We start from the raw sequence: 24,640 nt of genomic DNA, 5'->3' as shown, positions 1-24,640 counted from the left end.
GATGTAGTGATGGATGATATCCTAATCTGGGGAACTGCCAAGGAAGAACACGATGAACGCCTTGACGCAGTGTTCAGGAGACGGCAAGAGAACAATGCTAGGCTGAATGACAACAAGTGCGAGATCACTGTAAATGAAGTTATTATTGACCATACACACAATTATAATGTTAAAATTATAATATATGTGTTGGGGTAATGTAATTTGCTTTTTTATGAAAAGGGGGATGTAATGATATTATGACTCGATTCAGTTTACAAAGTGCCACCTTGTGGTAGAGGCGTACAGCAGATTACATGCAGAGATCTTCATGTGAGATCACGATGTTGAGTTCCTATCTGATATATAACACCAATCCTGATTGCATACACGTGAAGTATGATTGTCATTGCAGTTTCCAAGAATAAAAGAGCTCCCCTTGCACAGGAGGCACTCAATGCAAGTCATTGATAGACTGCATTCTTTTGACATCAATCTTTCCGGAGGCTGCAATATGACCCACCACGTAGGCCAGGTTGACCTCATGTCCAGCAATACACAGAGTCTATGATGATGTCATCATACTGACAGGTGTTTGGCTTACATCAGTCTCTTTGCCCAAGTGGGGGACATCATCACAGAGCAAGTTGAGCTGCATGCTAATTTCCAGCAGCAAGTTGAGCCAAAGATGCACTCAGCTTGTGATGGCTGTGACATCTCACAGACTGATGTTTATGGGGTACCTCATGCGACTCATCATCTGAAGCCGGCAGGTGTGTATTGATGAGGCAGGCTGGGCAGAATGGAGAAGAACTTGAACCTCTCTCCCATCTGGGCGGGGTCAGTCAGCATCCTGTAGCCACTCATGAGGTCCTTGTGGTCGCTGGGTGGAGCACTCTTCAGCAGCGCCTTGTAATATCAAAACAGATAAAACAGGGTACATACCATAATGAGGTGCACTGTACTGCCATTACACACATTTGTCAGGGATGGTCAATTTGTAGCTTTTTTTATTTTATTAACAATTAACCTGAAAGAAACTGACTACAAGGCTCAGCTTTACATTCTTCTGTTCAGATGACAATGGATGTTTACAAAGAAACAAAAAACAAAAAACAAAAAACAAAACAAACATTACAACAACCATCCAAAAGAATATGAATGATTCATTCCTTTACAAAAGAAACTCTTGATCAGGCTATTGCTTAGTGGGTACAGAAACTGACTTCATTATGTGCTAATGAAACAAAATTATGGATGAGATTTAACTTCTCCCACAAATAACGAAATGTTTTACCCTTGATAAAATTCAAAGGATGAGTAATAATGGGATGTCTAACTGAATTGAAGTTTCAATACATGCCATGAACATAATTTGCATCAAGTATCAAAGGAAACAAATGCAGTGAAAGACTGCAGTGTTTATGTTCTCTCTTCAAGTCTGGACCATAAGAAATTGGGCTCAACTTTGTAAATATGTAGAAAAATAGTCTCATTTGATTTTCCTCACCTTTAGTCGAGTATCAATACCCATCATTTGAAGGAAGAGTCCTTGATGGACGGGCCCATAGGTAGTAGCTAATTTTAAAGTGCAGATGAGAAAAAGACAAATACATATTTGCATTGCACAGTGCCAAAGTAATCATTGTGACGCACAGTTGAGACACCAGTCAATTGATCAAGTGTCGAGGGATTGATTCTGGTAAGGTTTAAACAAAAATCAAGGTAAATAGCATCTGCATGTGTAACAAATACTCATCCTTCCCAAAGTGCTTGAATTACTGAATTTATCATGTTAAGATGAAAAAAAAAAATGCATATCTACCTTTGATTTGTGTATAAGAAATGAGATCTCTGGACGCTATTAATCACTATTGGGCAAGTACAGGTGTGGACATAAATGCTAACAGTAAGTGGTTCAACAGTAACACAAATTAAAAAAATAAACAAATTGAATTTTCACCATAAGGCATTATCACTTTTATTCAGAGATTTTGCCTCTGCACCATACGCATACCTCTATCGCCAACCATTTGTCTGAGGTAAGAGAAGTCAACATCAGCTGTCAAGTCTGCTGTTCCTGGCTCACTCAGCACATCATGAAGCTTATGCTGTCTAAATCCCTGCAGACAAATAATGTGCACAAAAAAAAAAACAAACAAAAAAAAAACAAAACAAAAAAACTTGCATTCTCATTTTAAAATCTAGTTGACTTCAATCTTCTTGATAATACATAGACTCATCATAGAACTCCGGTCATTCACTTAAATGGCAGATTCAACTCTGGACCACAGGTACATAAAGGAATGAAGTTGTTGGTTCTCTTATCATGAAGTTAGACTAGTCTTCACGCTTCTTGAAACCAAAGTAGACTTTTTTTCCTTTGTGTAATCATTATATGCAAGAAACATCTCTTTGATTATCCCAACACAAAGATTTGCAGTGCCAGGTATTTGAACATAGCCAAAAAGAGAAAATGTTAATTGAGCAAATAATGCATGATATATATTAAAAATGACAAAAAAAAGAAAAGAAAAAAAAAGGAAGAAGATAGATCAAACGTGCATGCAACTGGCAACAAGTGAAAATCACTCCATCTCCTCACCCTAAATGTATCTGTTTTAGTGCCATCATGTCCATAGTCCACAATCAAGGCCATGCCTCCATCACTGTAGATTCTACTGGCCATCTCCTGGGTAATGACCCCAGCCTGTGGGCAGACTTCTATATGGTCTCTTGTTTCTGACTTCTGTATGGGACGAGATCATTGTGACCACACACAAGTCTTTCAAAATGAATTTTAGATTTGTCTGTTTTAATATTACAATTAATTTCTATACATGTGCAAGTCTGCTTCATTACAAGAGAACAGCTTCATTTGGAAATCACCAGGTATGAACAATCAGTACCCTGCTATATCAACAGTCATTGACACATCAAAGAAATGTTATTTCTGGTGTGCTTTTTTTTTCAGTCCTGGAAAACAATTTCATGAAGGTAATTATTGTGACTAATTCTGATCAGTGCTTTATATTTAGAAGAAAATAGTGAGGGTATTTTCATGGCTGAAACATGTAAGCTGACGGTGATAGAAACAAATCATCAGAGAGTACACAAAAGCTTCAAGATACCAGTCCTGTCACTTTTACATTTTGAGGGGAAATACTAACTGCAGAGACTAAAGATGCATTATTTGTTGTATAAACACATCAAGCCCTCTCAACTGCATGTATCCATCTCTAACAACTTACTCATTAACCATTTCAATTCTCTGTCTGAATGTGCAAACTCCACTTTGTAATACCTGAATGTATGTGTTGGAAGCTGGTGTGGGAGCTGGAGAAAGAACAAATCTCAAATCTGCAGAGTCTGCCTTGTCTGTGACGTCAATCAGTATCTCCCTCCACCCTGACTGGGTTTTCTGTAGAAGCATATCGAGGTGAAACAAAAACTTAATACATGTATTATTCAATGAATATGAGAAACGGATGCACGATCAGCATTGTCTATCTTGTACTTCCAGTCTATTGACTCTTTTAAAAGCAATTAATTTCTAATGTATTGGCAAAATGTTCGATACTGGGTTTGAACTACAGCTCAACTTCATGCATAGTTGGTTGGACATACTAGGTTAAAGTGTAGAAAGTACTGTAAAATGCATGCGAAAGTTCTGTTAGAGGCAACTTGTGAAAATTTCATGCCGCAAAAAAGGCCGTCCGCTCTAATTCATGAAAATTTCATACCACAAAAATATCATGTTTTATAGTACTTTTCTCTGGTCTCCACCCTCTTCTTATGGCTCTTTCAAATAAATGTCATGCCAACCTCTGTAACAAGACTACCTCACCAAACAGAAGCTAGGAAAATGCACTATACACACATTGTTATCCCTTGGTCTTTATTAGATTAATATGTGAATACTGGTAACCGGTTTTTCCATTAAAATAAGCCTAATCTACCATGAGGAGATTACCAATGAATAAAGGTCTACTGTAATACAAACCTGAAACTTATGAATGGGCAGTGCATCAAAGAATTCATGTGCCAGAAAACAGCTAAACCCTGTGGAAAGGACATGAAAAGCATCAAGAGAATTCAAGTCTCATTTATCAAACTTATTTTCTGTCCTCTTAATAAAACATGAAATGAAAAAAAAATGAAGGCAACATATGAATTTTGTGTTCTTAGACTGATAAGAAGAGACAAAGACAGAGGAACACAAGGATACGAAGATGTACTAAATTCTATTGAAAAAAAAAACAAAAACAAAAACAATGCAAAATAACTACTGTTAAGCAACACTACTGTATGGAACAGTTGAATCCTAATGAGCTAGTGAAAACAAACATTTAAAGAAACTGACAAACATATCATTGTTTCATGTTGCATAAGGACTAGAAACAAATTTTTTTTTAGTACTTGTCCAGCAGTGATCCCTTCAAAATTTCCACTACAACACTAATACATATAATTTCATCATAATATACATTTTACCTGGATATGTTCTCAGAGACAAGATTCCCATTTATAATCTAAGCAGTTCTTTTAAACACAAACTTGCAAAAATACAGGTATTGTAAGGGCATGCAAGACATAAGCTTGACAAAACCTGCGGCAGTCAGAATGAATTACGAAATCCACACGTGTCAGACAACTTTGCGAGTGGTTGAACTCATGACCCAGAATCACTGTGATGAAATGAGGAAAAAGAATCATTCCATTCCAGCAGAAAATTAGAGATTTCAAACTTTGGAAAAGTTATACTGCACATGCATTTATGATAAGGGAAACAATATTTTACAGAGTTGTATATTTCATGAATATTAGCTGACTCACGAAATTCATCAAATTATTGAAAAGCACTGCCAAATAAATGATGTATACAGTAGAGTTTTTGGATATCGGTACTCACCCTGAGGTACCTGTGAGAGGTCGGTATACCAAAAGATGGGGATGCCATGCTCACTAGTTGCTGACCTATATGGTATAGTGTCTACCAGCCTTGAGCTGTCAGAGTTCTCCACCTTCTGTTGACCGGTCAGTCGAGCATGCTGGAGGTCACTCATCTCCGGGCTGACCTCCACAAGGTGAAGGGTCATGGTGTCAAGAGGTAGCTGAGGGAACTGTTTGAAAACCTAGTTCAAGATATGAAATATATGATTCTTGCATAAAGTGTTCTTGCAAAATGGTTTCAGAAACAACAGCATCATTCAAATCAATGGTGCCACCTCCTACTCCGTGGACTCTGTAAGCTGTAGCAGAGAATGCACTTGTACCCATAATGCACTTGTAAATAAATAGAACACCATTGCACACATCACCATGGCACTGCACAAGCCTCTCTTTGTAGCAACAGAAGGAGCTTTTAGGGAGATATTGAGAGTAAAATACGCACAATTTCGAAAGCATAATGAAACATATCTAGCATGTCAACACTAGAGTCTTTTTAAATTCAGAGACAATACATATTTCTGGAAGCTGTAGCACTTGGTTTTTTTTTTTTTTTTTTTTTTTTTTGCTCTACATGATTTAGTGCAGTCATGTCTATGCAAACAATCTCCTACAATGTATAGTCTTTTGTATTATACCTCAAAATAACATTTCTGATATACACTACTGTTCTGTCATGATGCATACACTGTACCTATGATCTTTCGATTGCAGCTGATTTAAACACTGAGCTTGTCCTAACCCCTAGGAAAAAAGCTCACAAAGCTATGGGAAAAAGTAAACAAACAAACAAATGAATGTGTTCAAGCATAAGAACAGATAAAGACTGGACATCTCACTCTTAGAACATCTTCAACGAGTGTTCCCCTTCCTGGTCCAAGTTCAACCAGCTGCAACGGTCTGGGACAGCCAAGCATGGTCCATTCATGGATGATCCATAGAGCTATGAGCTGAAATGAAAATACAAATAAAAACAGACTACATGCGAGGGTGTGGGAAGGGCACGTTTCACAATACTATTCATTTAGCATTGTGTGTTGCCCTCTTTGCTTGTTCCCCCACCCCCCCCCCTTTTTATTTTAACTTCTAAGTGGGCATGTTTGCATGTGTACAGGCACAGTATATAAAAGGAGAGAAGCTTGAAATATGTTGAATATAGTCAGGCAGCATATTTGTAAATCACATAGTCATAAGAGTAGGTTGTACTTCAATCAAGTCACGTCATTTATATGGTACCCACCACAGGTTCAGTGAAAGCACGTCAAACCAATTAATGACTCATCCCACCTCTATACTATACAGTGCACTCCTGTTATAATGAACACGGTTATAACAAAGTAAGAATTTAGGCTCCAACAATATCAGCTCTTTGTTTTTTCATTGTTTATTTGTTCGGTTATAACAAAACTGTTGGTTCCAAGCACTTCGTTATAATGGGAGTCCACATATACAAACAAGGAAAAATACAGGTGAAACAGAAACATGAAAATATAATGTTGTTAGCGCTTTACCTCTCCAAACATTTGGCTGATCTCGGGTGAAGTAATGAAGTCACCTTTTTGACCGAAGACATCTCCTTGCATGTAATAGCCCTGTACAGGTAAATGGATAAACAAAAAGACATCATATCATCGTTCTTGCAAGTCAGCGCAGATGGTATCACATAAGGCTATCATGTGGAATTGTAAAGCTAATTAAATGCACAGCACAATAGAGAGTTACTAAATAAAATCATAGCATTAAATGAATTGATACTTAGTGGAGATGAAATGAAGGCATCATCACTGCACTCACTCCAACTGGACTGGTGAGAACCTCTTTCATGTATTCGGCCACAGTGATAGGTCCAAGTGTTCGAATGCGCTGCTTCAGTCTACGAGAGACCGGATTCACTGCATTTTCCTCACTCTTCTTGTGAGTACATCTCACGAGTAGCATGTTTGGGTGACTGGTGCCCCTCGACACAGTTGGACAGATGCATCCTTTTGGGGGAAGTGATGGGTATACATAAATAAGTAGTTTCTTTGCAATAACTACGCACAATTTTAAGGAGTCATATCTATTCATTATGATTTGACCCAAGACATTCTCCTGTTAAAAAGATTTCATAAGCAACAACTTTTTGATGTAATTAAGATCACAAATTAAGTAACAGCTCATACTTGCCAACATTTTCATTTGAGAAAGCGGTAGAATCCAGGATGCCTATGCGAGCAGCGCTAGCTTGAATGCTAATGAAATCTTTCAAAAGCGGTAGTCTACCGCCAAATGCGGTAGAGTTGGCAAGTATGAGCAGTCCAATGTAGAGTTTGATCTTTTTTCTATTCTTTGTCTTCTATCATGAATTCAATGTTTATTACACACTGTAGTGCATAAATCTCTGAACTTTGTTTCGACCTAAACACAATTTCATTATCATAATGTATCATAAACATATCATGTTTAATAGCAGATTTGTCAAGAAGACATTTTCAGTACGCATATCTTTTGTGCTTCTCATAATTCCGCTACTATCATACTTGATACCATGTAAATTTTATTTTCGAGCAAATTTTGTACATTTTGTAAAAATAATCATTAACTTTTAGAGTTGAAAATACATGTATGTGAATTTTATTGAATTGAATTGGGGAGGTCTACTAATTTTTCACATGTGCATCATGTGCATGCAGCTGCAGCAGACACCGAGTACTCACATCAAATTGTATGCGAAGCTAAATTTATCTTGACATCTTGTCAATATCTAATGTAAATGTGAATACATGAAGGAGTATCCCCACTATTGTTAATTACTCTCCTTCATGACCGTATGCTTACCTGCTTTACACTGTAATAATACACATTAAATCTTTCTCATTTTCTTTTCTAATCTGTATAATCATCATCATCATAATGCGTAACACATCATATGTGTGAACAAGGAGTAGATAAATCACATGAAGCATCCGAGTTTATATTATTCATCAAATTGAACCTAGGTGTACGTATAAATTTGCACAAATTGCGAAGAGATGCTACTCCTCCACCACTCATCTGCTGTGGAACTTCTATCACCTCCTTGCCTAGGTACTGGCCTCAGACTGAATGTAATAATTAATAATAATGCACTAATAGTGGCCCAGCAGTGCATTAGCCATTTTTAGGCCTGTTATTATTAATGCCGGCCCCTTCATGCATACATGAAATTCACCTCGACTTACTCATTCTAAGAAGTTGATTTCCAGCAACTCTTGAAACACCTTGAGTCAGAACTTTCCGCAACATTATGGGACTGGGTATTTGGTTTGTTAAGAATGGAAATGCTCCTGGCAAAAAACCGTTAACAGTTAGAATGCCGAGACCCTGAAGTCGCCAAACATTGACTAGTCTAGTCTTTTGCAACGAGATATTGCGGAAAATAACGTTTTTCTACAATATGATATGATATCACAGCGCTCAGAGAATAATATGTTTGCAATGAAATATATTATTGAAATAACAATTTTGATTTCTAATTCCAGAATATAAAGAAAACCATGAAATAACATTGCCATAGTTTATTCGTTGTTCGAAATGTCATTATCAAGACTACATTTTCAAGATGGCAGCGCCCTTGGACATGTGGAACCAGAAAATATCCATTCCGCCACCTACCAACTTTCTGACTGTTGCACCCTGCCAAGATGTAGGTGACATATCAGGTGAGTATAAAAATGTCTGTAATATGCGTTGTTTGTTTTGACTCGACTTGATACTCAAGATTATGAGCGATTGTCGCCATACATTCTTGAGCTGAGCGAATAGGATTCTGATATGCGTAGTCCCGTCCGCTCATTTTCGTGTAATACAATGTAAATTTATTTAACTTTTTAGCTTGCATGTATCGAATACATTGTAAAAGAGTTGAAAGCTATACTGCTAACTTTAGTAGTCTAAACAAGGCTATTCTGGCAAAATCGTGAAATAGGCCCCACCGCAGTGCGTGTGCACCCGTGCGTTAGCAAACAAGAGACAGAAGAGTAGGTCCTAGGGTTAGGGTTAGGGTTTAGGGTTAGGTAGGGTTGTATTTATGGTTAAATTAGTCGAGGGACATTAGGGTGTCCTGACCAAAACAAAAAACGGGAGAAATTAAAGGGAGGACGAAAGATGCTATGCTGTGGAAATCGGCCCCACTGCTGTATCAATCTCGCGTAAACGCCGTTTGGTGGGGCCGCATTCACGAGTATTATACTGTGGAAGAAAGCCCCACTGTCGTGCTTATCTACCGATGAACGCCACACGGTGGGGCTGAATTCACGAGTATAAACAGGCGAGCCGCCGTAGTATTTGTACGGACAAGCAGTGGTGGGGCCTATTTCACGAGTATGCTGCTATTCTAGTCTATATCCAACGTAGGTAGTCACATCAAGGAGGTATCATACCTCCTTGGTCACATGTACCATGCTGCCGAAAAGACACGGCGCGTATGGTGTGTAATTATTTTTTACAAGCTGAACAGACTAGACCTCTAGGCTCTAGACAGACGTAGACAGGATCAGGAGCAAAAATGCCAATCTTCCATTTTAAGGCGTAAAGACACTAAAGCATTTATTGAAACTCCCCAAAAGCCAAAGGTAAAAATAAGATGGAGTCTACTAGACTTCTATTGCTTATACTAAAAAAGTCCAGAACTTGCTTACACACACCACACATTTAAAACTTACTCTTGTTCGCAGTATGACAACATATAAATTTAGCCTAGGTCTACTTAAGTATGAATTGAAAACTGCAGATCAGCAGTGCTCATTTGTGTCTGAGTGATGAGGAACAGTCAGAATGGGTGGAAGGAATGATAGGGCCTACTCCCTGTTAATATGGATCCAGAGACCAAGTAAAGGAATCTGTTGTACACCGTGCTAAGCCTCTATTTTTCTTTGATACTTCAGTAGCTACCTTTGAGTAGCTGCCAAACCAAAAGAAAGCCCAATATGGGTGCAGTGTTTGCAGGAAAAAAAAAAAGAAGAAAATACTGCATTGCCAGTGGGTCATCTTGACCCTAACTTGAATGATATTTCAGAATTGAGGTGATACGTTTTGTTCACTTTTGATAAACAAAACATAAAAATTGTTGTCTGACAAAGTTGAATGAATGATCCCTTTTTAGTTTTATGCCATGATTCATTTTCAGGTAAGATTTCAGCTTTTAAATATGCACTGGAGAGGATCTGTGAAGGTGAAACACTTAATGGCACATACCTACAAGGAGACCAGATCACACTAAGCCGATTGCTCTACAAAAGCAAGAACTCCAAGAGGAGATGGAAGCTGTATCAACTGCTAGCTGGGGTAAGATAGAATCCAAACGATTTGACATGGATGTGTGAATTAGTTTCAAACAGATGTTTGGGTGGGTTTTTTTTTCTGTTGCCTCCTAGTTGAGACAAAAATGGAGGAAATTATCATTAAAAAAATTATTATTATTATCTCTCGAGTTTGAACTCATTCATCTTCCCTTCTATGTTTGTAGCTTTTGCTCTAATGGTGGGAAAGTTGATAATTCATAAAATGGATGATTATGAATCATGATGATGCAAAGTTAGAGTGTAATTTCATACAATGTTCATGTTGAGTGTCATAGAGAGAGTGCCAGTAAATTCAAACCACCTGAATGGAAGACGTTTCATCAAAACCTGACCTGAAAAAAGTCATGGAATTTTTATAGTTACCCATGTTTGGTTTTTTTCTTTTTTTATCATTTGTATTGATTGCATCCACGTACTGGTGTTGAAACTGTCAGAGGTGATGACTTCTTTACCTCACAGATATCTTTTGATCTGTGCACAAATCTTGACTAATTTTCCTTTAAGGTTCATGTTCAAGAATGGGTTGAATTGTTGGCGTCAGTTTTTAAAATAAATTTTGAAAAATCCATCAATGATGACCTTTGGGGAAAGAGTGTGCAGTTGAAAAATCATTATCAAAAGCATGATTTGGATAATATTTTGTGTAGAAATTTATGGGAGAGTTGTGAGGTGGTAGCATTTATCACCTCTTCCAATTAGCATATACGTGGTTGTGCAGGGAATAATCTTCAGACTCATGTTTGATTAGCAATTTCAGCTGATGAACAATATTTCGAATGGTATCCTGTACACTTCTATGAAATAAAACTGCTACACAAAAGTTAGTTTGAGTAGCAGTGGTGTAAAAATGCATAGCAAATTGCGATGCAATACCAGGAAAATTATTCCCTGTTGTGATCAGTATCACTATTCAGCAAAAAAAAAAAAAAAAAAAATGTTGTGCTTCTTCCATATTTTGCTTATTGTATGTCCAATTTTGATGAAACTCATGCCACTCTGTTCATCATTTTTTTTTTTCAATACTTCTAAAGGTTATTGATGTCAACTTCAAAATGGATTAGTGTCTTGCACTTGAGCGGTGGAAATATCACAATCTTGAGTTACCTAAGAAGTCATTTGAGATAGAATAACACAGCCATTGTTGACATGGATATGGCAAGCCTGTAAATATTTGGAAGAATTTGTCAAGCAATTCAAAGATTATTACATGCCAGTAGATTTCCCACAGAAATTCTCAAGATAATGTGTGTGAGGCCCTGTGTAGGTCAGTGTTTACTAATACAACATAATATGTTTCATGACATTTGTTTGTATTCATGTGTAAACAGCATGATAATTTTTTTTTTTTCAAAAAGTGATGTGGTGAAGTTTACACTGCATTTAATAAAGGTTTTTATTTTCTGTACTAGTAATGGCCTCAAAATGGCACATACACCAATAAGTTTCACACAGTTTTTGATCTGACCCAAGCTGTAAGAAGTTCAACCTCGATGCAAGTTGGGAATATGTACTGATAAGTCGGGCAGTAATTAAAGCTCATTTTCTTGACTATAATCTTACTATTGATGTTGGCTGGTTCTCTCTTTTTGTAGCTGAAGAAATGTCTGGATCGCTTAGCAGAAGCTGGCATCTTCTCTTACGCTAAATTAATGCTGTCATGCTGGGAAAGGTAACTTTTTCTACTCATTGTGTTAATTTATGTCTTTAATCTAAGCTGCACAAATTGCAGTGTGGGGCAGTCAGCACTGTAGCATTTGTAACATGTTCTCTTGATTTTGTATAATCTTTATACTGGTGATGAAAAATCTTGCACACAGAAACAATGAAAGATTAAAAAGATTCTGATTTGTAATTCCATACCTTTGTGTTGATGTGTATCTTTGCTCCCTGTCATTCTGAAGTGACAAACATGAATTTGAATTCATATAGACATAGTTTATATCCATTCTGTTTGAAAATCTGTATTGATGGAACAGATGCAACCATGTATCATCAGTTGATGACTCAAGATTAATGTTAACTCCATGTTCTTTGTACCTGACCTTGACTTCATTTTTTTTTAATACTTATATATCATGAGTATTTTGAAAAGAGATAATGCAAGAAATTAATAATGTGTACTTGGGTAATGTAGAGATTAATGTCCGATTTCACAGATATCGAGTGTACACCATACATTTTTTCCTAAATTTGACTATTTTCATACAGATATGATGTGTTTTCTGCTTTATGACTTGATCCTTAGATTCATATTTCCAGAATGATAGCATTTTGATCCCAAAGTCTCAGTTATGACTTATGATAAAAGTGATGATGTTTCAGGTATCATTTTATCAGATATTCTGTTTATACTTACTTTTAAATATGTGTCATTTCCTTCTCACATCATCTTATCAATTGCTCTGTCCAACTCTATAGAGAACTTCAACCAGAAGAAGAAGAGGAGTCACCGTCTGTAGACTGTCTCCCCAGCAGGCAGATGTTGGAATACCTACTAGTCTCCCTTCAAGGCTGTGCCAAGCTGATAATTCGCATTTCATCATTCTGCGAACAGTCTGGCCTGTATCCTTCCATTTTTACCATTTCCATGTAATAGGATTACAGTGATTGCAAATCCAAGAGTTGAGGTTGAGGATATTCAAGGAAGTACTCGGCACTTGGGTTGAAATATGAGTTAAGAATTCATTTTAGGAGATTCTGGCATTTCAATCCATCTTCCATATCATTTGTCTAAGACGATATGAACCTAGAGTACGACAATCACTTTTTGTCCCCGCCGAACGAGTTCGAGCAGGGGACTATGAAACGGGCTCCGTACGTGTGTGTGTCCGTGTGTCCGTCCGTCCGTCCGTCCGTCCGTCCGTCCGTGTGTCCGTCCGTCCGTCCGTGTGTCCGTGTGTGCGTCCGTGTGTGATCAAAATCTTCAATTTGCTACTTCTCTGTCATTTATGAGCCAATTTTGATTCTGTTTGCTTTATATGATAGCACTACATGGGAGCTTTGAAACTTCTACACAGAATTTCAGTCGTGACCTTTGACCTTGACCTTTGACCTATATTGTACATTTTGCTACAAAATGCTACTCCTTCGCCATTTCTAACCCGATTTCGATTCCGTTTGCTTTATGTGATGGCACTAGGTGAGGGCTTCAAAACTTCTACACAGAATTTTGACCTTTGACTTCTTTGACCTTTGACCTTGATTTTTTGACCTATATTGTACATTTTGCTACAAAATGCTACTCCTTCGCCATTTCTAACCCGATTTCGATTCCATTTGCTTTATGTGATGGCACTAGGTGAGGGCTTCAAAACTTCTACGCAGAATTTTGACCTTTGACTTCTTTGACCTTTGACCTTGATTTTTGACCTATATTGTACATTTTGCTACGAAATGCTACTCCTTCGCCATTTTTAACCCGATTTCAATTCCGTTTGCTTTATATGATGGCAGTAGTTGAGGGCTTCAAAACTTCTACACAGAATTTTGACCTTTGACTTCTTTGACCTTTGACCTTGATTTTTGACCTATATTGTGCATTTTGCTACAGAATGCTACTCCTTCGCCATTTCTAACCCGATTTCGATTCCGTTTGCTTTATGTGATAGCACTAGATGAGGGCTTCAAAACTTCTACACAGAATTTTGACCTTTGTCTTCTTTGACCTTTGACCTTGATTTTTGACCTATATTGTACATTGGCTACAAAATGCTACTCCTTCGCCATTTCTAACCCAATTTCGATTCCATTTGCTTTATGTGATGGCACTAGGTGAGGGCTTCAAAACTTCTACACAGAATTTTGACCTTTGACTTCTTTGACCTTTGACCTTGATTTTTTACCTACATTGCACATTTTGTTACAAAATGCTACTTCCGGCGGGGACATATGTTACGCACCGCGTAATTTCTACTTTTCCTTGTTCATCTAGCAATAACACTGTGATCCTGGGAATATGTTACTGTGGTGTTAAGATAACACTGGAGTTAGGGATCAAAAGTTTTGCTTGGTGTTGCTTGCATTAATCTGACCATAGCTGCTGGATCTCCATTTAACATGATTATTTGGTAGGCAACACCAGCACCATCACCAGGACCAAACTTGATATCATATGTTCTATTCCTGAAGTAGTGATGATAAGAACTAGCCTTTCCTTAACAGTGCTTGATATATATAGCCTCATGCTGCAGGATCTGCACCTTGGGAGGTTTCTTGGAAACAACCTGGTTCTCTTTGCCATTGTCAGCAGGATACGGTAGGAAAGTTTTCGGTGTTTTTGAGACTTATAAGCAACTGTAAATCAACTGCTTGTGTTATGTAGGTTATTCATAGATTTGTGAACTAATTTGAGCCATTGAAAACATGGTGATCCTGTCTTCTTCCCTGTAAATGTATGTACATGTAATTAAATTGTGTGTGTGTGTGTGTGTGTGTGTGTGTGTGTGTGTGTGTATGTGTGTTCATTGTAGTGTGAATTATATACAGGCAGTACAAAGTTTCTGAGGAAATGAAAGAATTATAATAGCCATATGATTTCAAGCAGGTAATTGGTCAAAATGTGTCAGGTGGCATTTAACTTGTTTTCACGCACTGCACGGGAGTGCAGATGTTGCGCAAAAAGGTGATATACCACTCTCGTGATATCATGTTGAAGTTTGTTTATCAGCATTCATCATGTAACATTAAATAGCTTGTGATGCTACATCGTATCACAAGAAATTGCACAGTGCAGGATGGCTTTCAGACTGCCGTTATCGCATTGAAGTTTGTCTATCATACATCGTTTTTTTGATCTGTTATACTGCCATTTCTTCTTATTTGTTATTCATGAAAACTTGCTGTTTTATAAAAATAGTGCACTTGTCCCATTGTGTGACAATGTAAGTGCAGTGGATGCTCAGTATCTTTAGATGATGCGCACTGCGTACTCGCCTAGCAGCTCGTGTTCAGAGGTGGCACCTATCTAAAGATACCTCACGTTCACTGCACTTAAACTACTGCACGCTGTGCCATGTGCTGTTTCTATAATTATTGTATTTCTCTCCTGTAATGTAGCACGCACTACTTAAGTCACACTGAATTCACACTTTAATCGATGAAAAGCTTTTCTTAGCAGTAAGTGTTTCTGGAGTTTTTAAAATCCATCCAACAAACCCACACTCCTGGCACAATCTATCCAATTGAACCATATTTTTGAAGTGGCAGCTTCAATTTAATGTAGCATTTAGAATTCAGTATTGATCTTTGGAGAACCTTCAAGGGACTTTGAAGAAACCTTTTCTAGTAGGAATGTGTTCTTATATTAACCCACATTTACAGACTGGGATCGAATTTTGCTCACAATTAGATATTAGGGTTAGGATTTTGGATATGCCTCTGTATGTCCGAGATGCCTATGGTATTATAGAGGTGAGAGACATAACCATTGAGCTTAAGGTATCTCTTTTTTCATCTTTGATATTTCTAGTGTACTGGTCTCGAGAATTCTCAAGTCTGTCATGAGCTGGTATGATGATCTGTTTCCATGCCTATCACTTCTCTCAGCTACAAGTGCACCATGGGTAAGCTATTTTTTTTAAAACTCAGCCCATATCTTTATTTGTTAAAGTGTTTCTTTTGTTTGTTTGTTTGTTTTTTCAAATATATATTTTTGTTGGTGTTGTTTAAAATGTGCAAGTGGTTTGGTTGTATATTTCATTGTGGAGAGTGTACATTGACAATAAACTATAATATAATAGCTCTCTTTTACCTCCTTAGCTGAGGACAGGTACGGAGTTACCGTCACATCTTGAGGAGTGGCTTGGAGACGAAGCAAAGCGACTCACAACCAACATGTCCTGGTATGTTTACTTCTTCCCTCTTTCACAGAAGCAAACAAACGAACAAACAAATCAGATAGTCAGCCTACGTTTGTGGTGATATTTTGGTTGGTATTATTCAAGTCACGCTATCAATACTCCTGCAACCTGGATCGCCCGATATTATGTAGTTTATGACATGTCTCAGTCAGCCGTACAGAACACTGATTATGACCTTATGAACAGAAAATTACTTTCTATCCACATCATTGCAAGTAATTTTCATCAACAACTGTTGTCATTTATTAGTCCTGTGGTATATCGTCCTTTATGTGTAAATAATCCTATATAGAATGTGTAACTGAAATTAACCCAAAATCCATATGTCTTTGAATGATCAGTTAATTAACAGATAAATATAACTGATAGTACTAGATATGATGATTTCATTATATGTCCATGTCTGACTGAAAACTTGGACTGATTATTTCTCAAACTTTCTAGGAAATCAAAGGCTCTGAAGATGAAGCGAGATGTGCTGCTGGAACTTTTTAATGGCGCTGAAGACATTAATGGCAGTCAAATCCAAGATGATGTGCAGGCTGGGCTAGTCCATTCTCTTCTACATCAACCAGTGACAGATTTGGGAGGTAAAATTCATGCGAGAATAATCAACAGTATACCATTATGATGAAGAGATGTCCTTACTTCGTGTGTTTCAAACAAATATGTTATATAACACATCTAGTTATACTCTATTCTGCACACAGTGAAAAAGATACAAGATTTAATCATGAAAAAGAAAAAGTCATTAAATCAGACAAATTTGGCAGTGGTATGCATCTGTTTTGGTCTCATGTCAATAAAAGCATCATATGCTTGTGCAGTATATAGATTTGAATCTTCAGAAAATGCCCTTAGATTAGACAGCTTGACCAAAATACTACTAAATGATCAGACATTCATATTGGTGCTAGTATTTTCTGTTGGAGATTATTCATGCCATGAGATACCAGTATGAATGCATGTACTTGCTGTATATACAATATATAGAGTGATATGTATTTGTGCTTTTGTGTCTGTGTGATCTACATATTCAAAAATATATGGTAGTTTGTTCCATCAATTTTCACTGTAGAAAACTGGACTTAATCCTGTGTGATACTAGAATACACGTATGGTATTATGAAAAGTTTCTGTGGGAGCTGCTGTCATATCGTGGCTTGTGATGTTGTTTACGCCCCTGGGGGTTTAGACTCACCTGTTTACATCTGTTTTTGTTTCATGACTTTTGTTTTGACTGAAAACAAGTAGAGAATTGAAAAGGAAGTGACCTAACTTTGATGATACTGTATTACAAATCACAATGCCAGCTGTCACAGGTAGTTCTGTACACCAGCGGGTGGTTAAATGCAGGACTTACATTTTTAGGCACACTGTGCTTAAAGTGTAAATGCAGCCAATTATTTGAAATAAAGCTCTAAAGTATTAGCCATCTTAATGTTTCAATTTCTAGAGCTTGATTTCTGTATTCAACTTGTATATTACACCTACAGATATATATATATATATATATATTTTTAACGAAAAATACCATTACTCCTAGAGTATCACTTAAAGCAATGATTTAGACTCTTGTCAAGTCTTCCAATGCTTTTGAATTGGACAAAAGAAAATTAGGTTGTGAATATATGTATATTTAACTGTGTATTTTTCTTTTGTCATTTCTATTCATTTCACAGAGAAACTTAATGCAGAAGATTTGAAGGCAGTGTTAATGGGGACAAACTCACCCACATTGAGTGGACCTGGTAGTACACAAAAGATGAAAAGAACAAAGCCCAACAGGAAACGAAAGAGAGCAGAGTCCGTGGAACAGTGTCATGGCAACATCAAGACAAAAACAAGCCGTTCCCCATATGGTAGCCAAATCAAACACCAAGCCCACAGGTCAGACACCAAAATGAGGTCACAAACAAGTAATGACATCATACGTCGAGTCAGGAAGAATCTGAAGTCGGGCAACATTCCAGTTACTACTGGCAATCAACAGGAAGAGACTAGAGATAGAAGCCTCAGCGGTAAAGGTGCAAGACTACCCAGTGTGTGTTGGATGTCCTTAAGTAAACGGAGGAGAAGCAGCACCTCACTGCAGCGAAGTCTGTCTTGGGAGAATGCAAAAAGAGGTCTATCAGTCAGAAATGGGAAGGGGATGTCCAGGAAGAAGAGAAAGCGTGAACACCACCTGGTGAAACTAAAGATGAGAGGGAAGATGCAAGGAAAGAGCAAGGCTGCAGTACCTGATTCCAGTGGTTCCACTAGTCTTGTCATTGCCAACAGCACTGCTGATAGAGACTCTGATGTGCATAGGGAGTTCTTCAGTAATAGAAGGAAAGGAGGAACTCCACAACAGCAGAGTTTGTCCAGGGAGAACGTCAAAAGATGTCCATCAGTTCGCAAAGGCAAGAGAAATTCCAGGAAGCAGAAATATCCTGAAGACCAGCAGTTGAAACTAAACAGGAGGAATCTGAGGAGAAAGAAGAATACTGCATTACCTGTCTCCAGTGGTTCCAATTGTCTTGTCATTCCCAACAGCGCCGTTGAAACTAACTCTGATGTGCTAGGCTCTTCTGTGAGTTCCAGGAAAAGTGAAAGGCAGAAAAGTGCAGAGAGATCCAATCCAAACAAAGGTCATTTAATGAGGCGTAGAAGTTCCTTGCAACCTGGCACATCAGACTTTGGTAGCGTCCCTCCTCAGACTTGTCAAACCCAATCCTCTCCCACGACTCCTCGGCCTCCTCAAAAGTCAATGAGGCAGGCTAAAATGGTCAAGCGACTGCACAAGATGAGGCAGAAGCTTCTTGCAAAATTGCAATTCAAGAGGAGGGCTTCTTATAAGTTCAGTGCTGATTCCTTGACTATCGCCAACCAAGGAGGTCATCAGCAGGAAAGGGAGAAGCGGCGTCATCCAAGTCCTCAACAACTCCAGCGCCAGTCCCATCAAGGACACCGTTACCCACTTCTAGGCCAACAGTTTCCTCAGCAACCCTGGATCAAGCAGGAACACTCTCATTACCATGACCACAGTGTGGGGCAGCTTCTGCCAATCCCTTATCGGCAACAAACTCTTCCTCAGCATCAGCAACATTACCAGCAGCCACAGCTGCAATTTCAGCAGCGTCAACAGCAATATGAACAGCTCCAAGCACAGCAACATCAACAGTATCATCCACATCTTCACCAACAAACTCAGCAGCAACATCATCATCAGCTTAGGCAGATGCAGCCTCACGTGCCTTCACACAGGACTGCAAAGACTGGCAACAAAGGGCACTCATCCACAGGAAGGCAAAGGCATGCCACAAAAACTGAGCTTGTGGGTAGTGACATTGATTCAATATTTGACAAACTGTTGTGAAAAAGATTGTTATATGAGATCTGTATGGTATAGATAACCTTTATGCCATGCCACTACCTCAGTAGGAGTAAATTTTGGCAGATTGTCTGCAACCATTCGCTGTTACCCCTATTAGAACCTACCATTTCTTAGTACAGTTTACAGGGAATAGGAATGTTTTTAGGGTAGGGGGCTGTGGGGGTCATGGATCAATGTTCCCCCTTCCCCCCCCCCCCCCCAAATGGGAAGTCACAGATGCCATTATTCTTTTTCTGATTTTTTTTTATTCAGGCTGCACCCCTCATTCCCCCTCCTCCTGATTCCAGCATGGCCCCTGTGCACATATTATACCACGCTTTAATTCTCTCCACTGGATGATAAATCCTTTACACTGCAAAATTTGTCTTTGACCATCGGGTTATCTAGCTCTTACTTGCAGAGTAAATACACAAGAATCAGGCTATTCCTTGTTGCAGATTTCATTCAGTAGTGTTGCTATTCCATTCAAATACAAGAGCACCTTCAAAAGAATGATACAATGTACTCATGTGGTTTCATGGCAGGGTACATAGTCCTGCTAGTTTAAGCAATATCTCAAGGTCTTGGTCATTCTGGACTATGGTGGTTTATCGTAGCTAATGATGTCTTCTATCACAATGGAAATAACAACTCCAACTGTTAGCTTAACTGATTGTCCTTTAATTGCCCAGAGGTGGCGCTATATGTCTACCTCTCCTTCGTTATGGTAAGCCTAAGGTGAGAAAATCTACGTACACTGTACCGTACTAGTACTTTGTGTTCTATCAAAGTAAAACAACAGCAGTGCCAATGAATACTACAGCGAATGGTAAACATGTGAAGGGGATGTATGCATGTTTGTAGTAGTGCAGCTTATTATATAGAAGTCAGAGAAGAGAGAGAGAGATAGAGGGTGGGAAAAGGGATAATTTGGTAATAATCCTGGTGATAAATAACAATGACATGGTTAGGAAACTGACTAAGGATGATTGTTCATTCTCAGACAAATAAACGAGGACATGCAATCATTACACACTTCATTTTGTTTATTTCATGTATGACAGTGGACTACACAAAGGTCTACTCCAAAAGGAATAATGTCAGAAAAAAAAAAACAGTTTTAAGATGGACGGTTTCTTGTGTGTGTGTGTGTGTGTGTGTGTGTGTGTGTGTGTCCCAGTAACGAGGAGTGCTTTGCAACCACAAGATTTAATTTCTCGAAACTCCGCTTACTTTTGAAAGAGCAATTTGAGAAAGGTATACATATCATCATAACAGAATGGATAAGCTTAAACACTTCTTGTAGACTTTTTAAACGAACAGAACCAACAGTGTCAGCAGCGGTGACAAGCAGTTGCATCACGCAAACTGAAAGAGTGCAAATTGTACAGTGTACCATGTTTCGATGTTTAGTTTGTTGATACCTCCTTTGTTGGTTCTATCACAGTATACCATGGTTCGTAAGGATATCATACTGCACTGGTATTTTGTGCGGGATCAATGCAAGCAAGTTTCAGTGCACCAGCCGCCCTGTGTGAGTACATTATGTTGGTGAATGGGAGTGGAGACAGCTAAGTAAGTGCCTTCTGAGCACTTATCTCTATTAATAGTAAAGAGATCAGTGGTTCTGAGTCGTTGTTAACAGAATTACGAACCATCTATAGGCTTAACCCAAACCCACCGGGTTTTTTGAGGGACTTGAAACCACGGGGGGCCTCTTTTTGGCCCCCCTTCAGATCTCGGTCGTGGATTGCGCGATCCTCGCGAAAATTTGCACTAAGGTAGAGGCCAATGTAATCTACAAGACTGTATAGTTAGATTTTTCAAATTTATGTATTTTATACTAATTAATTTATGCTAATTTATACCAAAAAAATGCCTGAATATCAAAAAATGAAGTTCCAAGACTTGTAATTTTTGGTGAACATATTCTTTTCAATATCCTCAACAATAATATTGAAGCAAAAATTCGCCTTCATAATTATTTCTTATGTATTTTGTTGTTTATTGAATTTCTTATGTATTTCTTTGTTTGTTACTTTTTGTTTTTGTTGTTTTTCCGTCAAAATTTGTCGCAGAAATTTTTTAAAGCATAATCAGGCTAAAATAAATCATTATCAGCCGTTGGAAGTAGAAATATTTATTTTTATATGAATTAATTGCAAAAACACAAGATTTGTACACAAAATCATGTTTTTGAGCAATTTTGGGGTCGACGATTTTTTTTTTTCAAAGGGGCGTGGCTTCAAAACGGTATGCCCGGGAGCGACAAATTTGGTTTCAAAAGTTGCGCGATACTTTAAAGAAAAAGTCATAAAATGTCGCGGCGAGAGCATCACGCGTTGCGGAATAATCACGCGAAACGTCGGTGGGGGGGGGGGGGGGGGGCAAAATGCCCCCCCCCCCCCCCGTAGGAATAGGGTTAATTAGTGCAATGTAATTGTAATCAAAGTTGAATAACAATAAGCCTTACATTTTCATTCACAATGATTAAGATTGCCAGAATACATGATATGTATTAAAAGTCTCGGAATCTTTTAAAAATTGACGATGTTGCCAGTCATGTACGAGTGTCTGTTACTTATTGTGTTCTATTCCGTCTGCCGACATTATTTTAGTGATATAAGTGATAATCAACCGAGTCTTTTGCGGTTGTCGTAAAATGTTAGTCGCATGTGGGTACGCGCCAACATTGAGAAAGTCTTATCAAAATCATGGTTCTGTAACTGGTGTAGGTAAGCCTACATATACAATTAGGTAAACTCTTATAACAACAACAACAACAAGAGCAGCAACAACAGTAGCAACAACAACAACAAAGAATAATACGTTGAAATATCTTCTCAAATCTCCAAATTTGTTAATCGGAAACTGAAATAAGGTTTGTTATTCCACAGGTGTGTAGTTAATCCAAAAATAAAAGCTATATAGGTTCGTAATAATAAGTAGAATCAAACGTTCGGAATAACGATTCTTACTCGTTTTCGGATTAATGGACTTTCGGGATAATTAACTGTAACCTGAGCGAGATATCTTCAGCGCCAGTATTACCAAGGAGGTACATTTGTACTACATAGGCGAGCCAAACTCGACTATAGCCGTATGCAGCTGAAAGAAATTGTTCTCATTTATTTTTTTTAAAGACTTGAATGGATGTTTGATTTTCAAATGATTTAATAAGCAAATGAAAAATTACAAAACAGTTACATCCATTGAATTGCTGTTTTCTTTTATTTGGTAATTATATTTTGTGATATATGTCAGATATACACAACGGGTTATACAACTGGTTATGACATTTGTGTGTGTGTGTCACAGTGTGTGTGGGAATACACAATGTACAGGTCATGACAGTGTCGTGACATCTGTCACCACTCCATACCCAGCCTTTTACGTTGTCATTGAAGGTAAACACTAGCCACCTGCATAGACTGATCATAATGAGTGCAACATTGAAGACTCACACGGCTACAAGAGCTGACAGATATACGACTAATTTATTCATATTTTCCCTACCTATTTATTGTTCCCCCTTTTTTTAGTGAAAATTTTCCGAATATTCCACCTAAGTGTGCACCGGATCGTTGAATTTCAATTCTAAACATGAACAATTTCCCCAATTTTGATAACTTTTGATACAAAATTTTGATAAAATGGGAAAATCATGCCAAGCTGGTTTGGCGGTTTTTGCTTGCAACATAAGTAAAGTGTAAATAACTATCCTTTTTATTGAAAATTTGTAAAATATGCCACCAAAAGCGTGTACCAAATTGTTGATTTGCCACTCTAAAAATACAATAGCTTCCTCGTGCGGGAGTGGCTCTCTCCCTCTTATATCGTATTATATCGTATTATTGTATCATATCGCATTTACTCGCAGCTTCAATACATATAACCAAAGTATCGTCTTACTTTTTTAATTGAAAATTTCCCAAATATGCCACCAAAAGGGTGCACTGAGTCGTTGAATTTAAATTCTAAAAATACAACAGCTCCCTAATGATTCTTATCAATATTCAAATGAGCGAGTAAATTTTCATGTATGTTTTATACGAAATTAGAAAAAAAGAATGTTATTTTTAGCTAATACGGGTAAAGGCACATTCCCATACCAAAATATAGTAGAGTTCACATTTTTGTTCTTTTCTATTTTAGGTGGTTTTAAGGCCAATTTTTATATTTGTACAACTGAAATATGAAATTTTTGTCATTTGTGTAAAACAAAATGAATAAGAAATTGTGACAGCATGACATCGTCAACTTACTGATTTGAATATTCATAGCGACTGGTCAAGAAATGTCTTCCGAAAATTTTTGACATTTCAAAATGTCATAACTTCATTATTTCTTATCCGATTTAGATCATTTTTACACTGCTCTGCAGGGATTTTTTTCTCCTGGTCTTACGAAATTGAGAAAATGTTGGATTGGATTTCTTCTTTAATTGTTGCACATTTTACGAGCAGACCAACATGAGTAAAACTATACTTCTAAATGACTAAACTGAAGGAAACACCGACAGACAACATTAGTTCTAGAGGGAGATGAATGATTAGATGGAAGATGATACATAGAATGAGAGAAAAGAGGGTAAGATAGAAGGAAGGAGAGAAAGCAGTACAGATCGAGTAAATGAGAAGCATTGGATGTGAGAGATGTATAGAAGGGGGGGGGGGGGTGGAGGGCCGCGAGAGGGAGGGAATCAAATTCAAAGCTGATAGACCATCATAAAGTCTGGTCAATGCTCATTAAACTCTGACTTGCAAATCACGTGACAAAACAAGAACACCGATGACAAATAAAGCAGTGTTTGGCAACGCGAACTGGTCAAACATGACTGTTGAAACTAATTGTCTTATCGCAGGAATCCACGGGACCGCGTTTTCCACGATTTCTTTCGGTCTTGAACCGTCGGCAGTAATCCGGTCAGGCAGCTTGTTTATATAGGATTATACACAAGATTACTTATCAACAGGTTTCTACAAGTACTGCATGTGCATATTGTAGAAATTTCTCGTTAATTTCGTAGCGGTATTTTCGTCTACATTTCAGAATTGCTATTCTGAAGCTAATCGCCTAAACTGATATCGAAATTGAGAAGCCGGCGAGGTAAAAAGGAGGTCGCGACCTTTAATCAATCGAGTGGAAAACAAAGATGAAATAGAGGTCCAGACCGT

At 37.9% G+C, this 24,640-nt stretch overlaps 2 protein-coding genes across 2 annotated transcripts; one reads left to right on the top strand and one right to left on the bottom strand.

The window, feature by feature from the left end:
- Nucleotides 1-618: 618 nt before the first annotated feature.
- On the bottom strand, nucleotides 619-8,241 carry LOC140227756 (protein arginine methyltransferase NDUFAF7, mitochondrial-like). The gene is made up of 11 exons (XM_072308160.1): nucleotides 8,130-8,241; nucleotides 6,724-6,911; nucleotides 6,441-6,521; nucleotides 5,769-5,879; nucleotides 4,892-5,114; nucleotides 3,983-4,041; nucleotides 3,284-3,400; nucleotides 2,585-2,728; nucleotides 1,997-2,102; nucleotides 1,490-1,557; nucleotides 619-888 (listed from the first exon to the last, which is right to left on the bottom strand). Exons 1-11 carry the CDS (start codon nucleotides 8,191-8,193, stop codon nucleotides 736-738), a joined length of 1,314 nt encoding a protein of 437 aa, XP_072164261.1. The 5' UTR covers nucleotides 8,194-8,241; the 3' UTR covers nucleotides 619-735.
- A 264-nt stretch (nucleotides 8,242-8,505) lies between these two features.
- LOC140227747 (uncharacterized) lies at nucleotides 8,506-20,480 on the top strand. Its single transcript, XM_072308151.1, has 9 exons — nucleotides 8,506-8,609; nucleotides 10,076-10,233; nucleotides 11,843-11,919; nucleotides 12,669-12,812; nucleotides 14,428-14,505; nucleotides 15,718-15,811; nucleotides 16,008-16,090; nucleotides 16,553-16,698; nucleotides 17,791-20,480. The coding sequence occupies exons 1-9, from the start codon at nucleotides 8,510-8,512 to the stop codon at nucleotides 19,464-19,466; spliced, it is 2,556 nt and encodes an 851-aa protein (XP_072164252.1). The 5' UTR covers nucleotides 8,506-8,509; the 3' UTR covers nucleotides 19,467-20,480.
- Nucleotides 20,481-24,640: the final 4,160 nt, after the last annotated feature.

This window comes from Diadema setosum, chromosome 1, assembly GCF_964275005.1.
Source record: "Diadema setosum chromosome 1, eeDiaSeto1, whole genome shotgun sequence".
Classification (NCBI taxonomy): Eukaryota; Metazoa; Echinodermata; class Echinoidea; order Diadematoida; family Diadematidae; genus Diadema; species Diadema setosum.
Note: the sequence above shows the minus strand (reverse complement) of the source record. Positions and strands in the feature narration are given on the sequence as shown.